This window comes from Mytilus californianus, unplaced genomic scaffold (genome assembly GCF_021869535.1).
Source record: "Mytilus californianus isolate M0D057914Y unplaced genomic scaffold, xbMytCali1.0.p SCAF_6, whole genome shotgun sequence".
Taxonomy (NCBI): Eukaryota; Metazoa; Mollusca; class Bivalvia; order Mytilida; family Mytilidae; genus Mytilus; species Mytilus californianus.
Genome location: NW_026262712.1, coordinates 110,480,209 through 110,487,362, shown reverse-complemented (window position 1 = coordinate 110,487,362; position 7,154 = coordinate 110,480,209). Strand labels below are relative to the sequence as shown.

At 31.9% G+C, this 7,154-nt stretch overlaps 1 protein-coding gene across 1 annotated transcript; it reads right to left on the bottom strand.

The window, feature by feature from the left end:
• Window positions 1-308: 308 nt before the first annotated feature.
• LOC127704640 (uncharacterized) lies at window positions 309-1,872 on the bottom strand. Its single transcript, XM_052208778.1, has one exon. It carries the CDS (start codon window positions 1,238-1,240, stop codon window positions 428-430), a length of 813 nt encoding a protein of 270 aa, XP_052064738.1. The 5' UTR covers window positions 1,241-1,872; the 3' UTR covers window positions 309-427.
• Between the last annotated feature and the right edge of the window lie 5,282 nt (window positions 1,873-7,154).

Genomic DNA, 7,154 nt, shown 5'->3' with positions numbered 1-7,154 from the left:
GACAAATATTATCGGTATTTCGTTGCTGGTATTTAAAATATCTTAAATGTGTTTTTAGTGATTACAAAATACTACTGTGACTTATATTCCAGGTTTAAATCAATAAATGTATTTTTGAAGTTCAGTTTTAAAGAATTTTCTCAATGAATATCCATCAAATGTAATATTATTGATTTTATGTATTGATTTTGAAAAATTAAACAAAACTTAAGTAGCATGCCTCATCTACAAAGGTATTCTGCACTAAGAGCTTAGCTAAAACGATGTGATCGAATAGATTTTTTTCGCAAAATAAAGAAGAAAAGCTATAAAAATCAACGTTTAATTATTATAGCATCTCAAACAAATCAATTATATTGATTGCTATACCATGGAAAACTGAAGCCACCGGAAGGATCACATGATTGCCTTGTCAACCATTTGTGTTCTACTCTTGGTTTCCTATTGAAGTTAGCCATTGTCTTATCCTACCTTCTTTTACATGTATATCATCGGTAATCATAGTTACCAGATGAGAATTATTGTCTGAATCATTTTCATATCTCTGGCGCCTTAATTCACTCGCTTCATTCGGTATACTGTCCGAACCGGAAGTAGGAACAGGGTCTGCCATGCTATCGTCACTTATAGATTCCTCAAAATGTTCTGTTTTGTTGTGAAGATTGTTAACTGATTGTGTGCTTCTTTGAACTGTGTTTTCCTTGTCTTCTGCAGGTTTTTCGGGATTTGATAAATATCGACGTAAAAGACTTTGTTTTTGTTTTATTTGTTCAATTTTGTCGGTGAACTGTGTACTGTCAGACGATGAATCATTTGAAATCAGTCCAATACTTCTAGAAGTATATTCACTTGTTAAAGAAAGGGCGCTCCCTAACCTACTTCCTACACCAAGAGCATTTTGTGAATTTGACGGATCGGTAGTTTCTAACCACGAAAAGTCCTCGTCTTGGTACCCGTTGTTTATATTGAAAGTTTTCCGGTGCATTCGTGGTGAGCAATATATATCAATTTGATTTCTTGATTCCATACTGAGACCACTGCTTGATTGGTATTGTCGGGATAAACCACTTTCTGGTGGAAAATCAAGGCACATAGCTAGCTCTCCTGCTGATCGTGAATGTGGCATTTGAGAGCCAATTCCATCAGTTTCAGAACCATCAAGAATTATTTTCGGCACAGTTTTTATGAATAAAGATTTTACTCCACGTCTGTCAATTGAAGTTTTCCTCGGAATACTCATGATTTTATTATGAGCCACTTTATTCAAAATTAGAACATTTGTTGTGGATATTTTAAATCTCCAATTTTTCACCTTGGATATAGATAACAACGTTTATTTCAATCTCCGATCTAATTCACCCTTTACATTGATCAGTTGATGAAACAAATTCCAAGTGCTGTTCAGTGTAGATATTGGTTGACATTTAAAACGTGTTGCTAATTATGAACAAGTGTAAACAAAGCACATTTAACTATTTCACATTTATTGAAGGAAGAGAAGTGAATCAATATTTCTCATTTTCCTATAATTCAATTATTTGATCGTTTTCTTAACCCATTGATCTACGTATTTCCCATGTTAATTACTTACTATCTATAATTTCCGAAATCTACTTTCCAATGTCGTCAAAATCCATTTGAATAAGTAAAAATTTCCAGAGTGTATTATACGATTTTGATAACTTTTATTGTTACTCCGAACGATTTACAGTAAATGCATTTCTTTTTCTGTCAGACGATTGATAATCCTGGTAAATCTGTGTAAAAGAGTTCTATAGTTTCCTCTGGGAAGAAGTTCCGCCGTTGTATTGATTGACTGTTCTGTTTTCACGCGAAATAGATATGACCGACTATTGATCTTAGGCAAAGGATATTATTTTTTGTTCTTGTGTGATTGAATTCAAAGTAAAATGTTTTATATCGGCTTTCATATATGACAAATTTAATCTTTAATGAATTCTACACGTAGGCGAGAGATTATATATACAGATCCGTCTACTAAATATTACATATCTTTTATCAGGCTTAATGAGAGAGATAGACATAATTGACATATTTAATAATGCCTTTCTTAGTAAGGAAACCTATTCTTTAATTTTTCATGATCTTTTTTGTTTTGTTTATTTTTTTACGTAACAAGTAGAGGTAAACTTATACAAAATTACAAGCTTCGAGATTAATTTGCAAGATATGTGCATTTTTATTAAATAAATATACATGTATCTATGTATCTGTTTAGTGGCGCTTAAAATAAAAACATTAGAAAGTGCAAAAGCATCGAGTAGACCTAAAATTACACAAAAGACGCCACCAAATCCGTCTACCTTGAAGATTCTGAATATAAACTTAGGCTAAGCATACTTCCTTTTTAGTGCTTTTTTGTTTATCAAAAGCTAAATATTACATATCTTTCTCTTCTCTCTTATAATCATAATGTTTAGTTATCGTGACATAATAGGATATGGTAAATGTTTCATTAGAAAGTGTTTGCAATTCCATATTTAGTAAGTGAAAACATCTCTATGTAAATTGATAAGGTGCGTGATTAGGAATGAAATCCTCACCTGTTACTGTAACAGAAACCTCTAAAGGCAGCATTAATTATTTTCATTTTCGATTTAACCTCACATCTAATTTGGTTGTCTTAAATACGCCAATATTGTAACATTTTTTCAGCCAGATTCATTTAAAAAATAGATAACATAATATTACTGGACAGGTGCAAAACAATATTTGCCTCCAATATCATTGATTATTTAACAAAGTAGATTATTCTCAATGTTATATACAATATATAAACATTTTTAAGAACGTTTACTTAGTTTAGCCTTACATTTAGTATACACAATACACTTCCGGGTTCATATCACGTTTAACAGGAAACAATACTAAGTGACAGGAAAACATGTATCCCGTCGCTTACCAGAGAGGGAAAGGAAAGTTTTCTAATGATTAGCTTGTTTATAAATGTACATCTAATATCGAGATATCTCAGACTTCCTTGTTTGTCTGTGGTGTATATTTAGTATCGCTTTTGTTACATAACTTTAATGATATCTATTCATGATTAATCAAGGCACGTCACTTCTACATATACGACAAACCATGGTACAGAAATTAAAGTATGTATCACATCTTCAATTCCCAATTTGTGGAAAAAAATGTCTCTCAAAAGGCTACGTACATTGCAAACGCATATTAATGAAATTTGTGATAAATGTCGTTGTAATAATAATGGTATTCATTTTGCTTTTATTAAATTGCCAGCTTCACAAACTGGTCACGAGCATCATTGATAAAATACATATTTTCTTGATTGTTTTATAAATTGAAACGAAATTCAAACTAAAAACAACTAGAAAAATTGTTATAACCAGGTTTCCATTTTCTACTGAAACTGGTCATCAAAGTTTTGTCTCGAGCTAGATTTTAACCAACACAGATAAAAGTCAGCTTGCAGCTTACATGAACCCCCCCAAAAAAATCATATTTCAATACGTTTTCGAAAAATACAAATTTGAAACGTAAAGAAATATTTTCATCCGTTTTTCTTTTGTGTTTTTTTTTTTGTAAAGTGTTCTTCGCTTAATATGCCTTTATTATTAAAGTAAGTTACAAAGTTGAAAGTTATTAAACGTTTCAAAATAAAAATAAGGAAATGTGGTATGATTGCTAATGAGACAAATATCCACCTTAGTTCAAATGAAGTGGATGTAAGCAATTATAGGCAACCGTACGGCCTTCAACAATGAGAAAACCCCATACCGTATGGTCGGCTATACAAGGCCTTGATACGAGAATAACGGAGAGACCAATCAGTGTGAAATAGGCGAAGGAAGGTACTATAAAATAATGATTTCATGTCATTATATTTAGGTCTATACCGATTTGTGAAAATATTTGCAACAAATAGAGCAATGTGTGGTCGACATGGGATGATTATTCCGATGTCACACGTTTGGAGATAGCAACGGTCTCTGCATATGAAGACCATTGGTGATATCTCTTTAAGTTACATTTAGCAAACGGCATTTCTAAAACATCTCGTCTTCATCCAATTGTCCCACTTTGCAGAACCTACCAAATGGATTTGTGGAGTTTGTTATAGGCGTGAATGTGCATGAAATATTTGCTATTAAACGTTAAACAAAAAATAATCAATCTTTGTGAAATGCACATTTGATCCATGTATTTTATTAAACAGTATGAAGCTCTTTAAAGTCTTACAAAATAAGATTAAAATACAAGTATTTGTTTTCACACCAGAAACGTGTAAATCATTGCGTATTGACACAACATGACATTGACGCAAAAAAAATGGCATATATGGGAAATTTTGCCATGTTGTTTTCAACAGTTTTGTAGGTGGTTAAATAAAATTCGAGGTTGTTGCCCCAGGAAAGAATAAGTCATAATGAGGAATAAATTTTAGCCTCATGTCATTTATAAATTCACCATTAATCTCAATTTATACAATAGTCAATTATTTATTGACATCAAGAGTAGTCGTTGACCAGCAGATGATGTTTTTTGTCTAACTCATTGTCTGAAGATATAAATAGGATTTGTTCATTAATAAATTAAAATATAATAATACATAGATATTGGTATACGCATCTACCTCATTGAACTTGAAATAAAGGATACTATACATACAGTCTGCTTCATATCTTGAAATAAGACATTAACAGTGAGTGACTGAATTCTTAGATAGCTACATTCCTGCAAACACCTGCCTCTTAACGTATACATCTGCCATTAACACAGTTGCCACAGGGCTTGAGTTTCATAACAGAACTTACTTGATAGACAAGGAAGCTATTGAACCAATGGTGTATTAAAGGTTTAGTTGTAGTCATATTTCTTCGCAAAATAATTTTGGACTCTATCTTGATTTGGCCATCCTTTTCTCGTGTATGACATCGACGAATCTGTACATGACATTAGCAGCACGATGAATGCCATTGAAGGGCAGTCACGGAAATGTGTACCATTCCGTACTTGAGTTAATCCCCTATTTGTTGAGGAATTAGTATTGCTCAGCTTTTTTGTTTTGTGTGAAGTGTTTTCTGGACTGTTGGTCGTCTTTTCGTCATTAGTTTTTGGCTAAGGTGTTGTTTGTTAAGTTTTTGATGTATGATTTCAGATTGTTCCCTTGGTATGTTTTTACTTTTCTTTTTTTTATAAATAAAAAAAATCCGTTCAAGCTGCACGACTGTATTTTGATTTCTATAAAAATAAATGGAAAATGTGTCCATGGGACACAAATGATGGCCCGCTTGCATATAACGCTATAAAGGATATATAACTCAAGAACATTAAAAGTGACGCCAATCAAATTCGAAATGGATCTGAATTTTGTGGTAATAAACATTGTGTATAAGTTTCATAACATTTGGTTGAGGCAAACTTAAGTTAGAGAACGGAAGTAAACGAAAAAATCAGCATTTTTTTCCATTTGTAATGTGACGCCACCCAAATTCGAAATTGATCTGGGTTTTGTTGTAATAAGCATTGTGTATACGTTTCATAACATTTGGTTGAGGCAAACTAAAGATAGAGAACGGAAACCAATTTCGAGACTTACGTATGGACGGACGTACAGACGTATTAGGTAACACTTAATGTCCTCTCCGCTGCGGAGGGGGCATAAAAATTACCTGTGGTTGTTGCCTCGTGTAAAGACATATCATATCATTTCTTTTCCAAAACATCTATACATGATGATACCAAATATCGTCGTAATTTTGAATAGAGAGTTAACGTCTTTGTGACAGCAACCCATCATATTACAATGAAATATAAAGAACTAAAGTTTCTGATTTGGTAGAGCTCACTTTTTTTATCATAACTGAGATTTCTTGACTAAGAAGTTTTTTAGAAACGCATCTCTAAATGCCTATGTAAGGAAGAAACACAGGACAATAATTGGTTTATCAAATACTGAAAATACAATACTTCAAAGCAAACTTGAAAATAGCAATAATAACATTTGCAAGAATAAGTCAATTTGGGAGAAGAAAGCATTGTATTGTATGTATGTTTTTTAATCAATTCAACTTTCTACAAGGCTATTCTGTTTTAATTTGCATAATCCAGTTAGCGATCATGTCGTATTATAACATTAGAGAGATCATAATGTATAGACTGTCTGTTACTATTCATGAGAAATGCTTAATTAAAGTCACATAGGGCAAAACAGATAAAGAAACCAAATTAACTTACACCTACAACGTTATACTCTCAAAGTTAGAATTAAGGATTGTCTAATTCTTATAGTATATAAAATGGGTGTATTAAAAAAAGTCACGGTTATACCTCTAATACGTTATCCTATTCTATTTAAAAAAAAATAAATAAAATGCTGACAATACTGTAAAGGTCCGTGTTTACATGTATTCTTGTCAAAAAAAAAAAGAAATTATGTTTTCATCTAAGATCTGTTCTCTCCCAATTATAGCGGAGATGAAATACATATTGGTTTACCACGTTGACTTAGGGTTTTGTTCAGCAAAAAATTATATTCTAATATGACGTTCTTTATTTTTCTCAATTGAATTGATTCATAATTTTCATGTCGAGGCCTTTTATAGCCGACTATACGGTATGGGTTTTTCTCATTGTTGAGGACCGTACGGTTGCCTGTAATTGCTTACATCCACTTTAGTTAAACTTTGGTGAATATTTGTCTCATTGCAATATAGCATCAATGTTTTTGTTTACTGTCTACCTAAATTTGACCCAATTGATCAGAGACAATGTTTTTGTTTACTGTCTACCTAAATTTGACCCAATTGATCAGAGACAATGTTTTTGTTTATTGCATACTAATGTAATTTTCCATTTCTTTCGGTAAGTCTTATCGATGTAATAGTTGAAACATATATAAATGGTCAATTTACAGGCTGACGTAGATCATGTGATGGTCGTCAACGATTAGTTTACATTTACTTTGAAGTTACATATTTATACGTTAATTACATTAGCAAATTTCATCTGAGACGGCTCATCAATGCACATTTATGAATATTCCTCTTCTACTGCGTTATTAGATGTCATGAAATCTAAAATATACAACAGTACTTTATTGGATGGTTTTTTAAATAGTTAACTAAAATTCTATAAATAGAGGAACTGTGACAACATCAAAAAAC

Bases quoted from the DNA above. Each gene is read 5' to 3' on its own strand.
- LOC127704640 (XM_052208778.1), bottom strand. From the start codon at position 1,240: ATGAGTATTCCGAGGAAAACTTCAATTGACAGACGTGGAGTAAAATCT.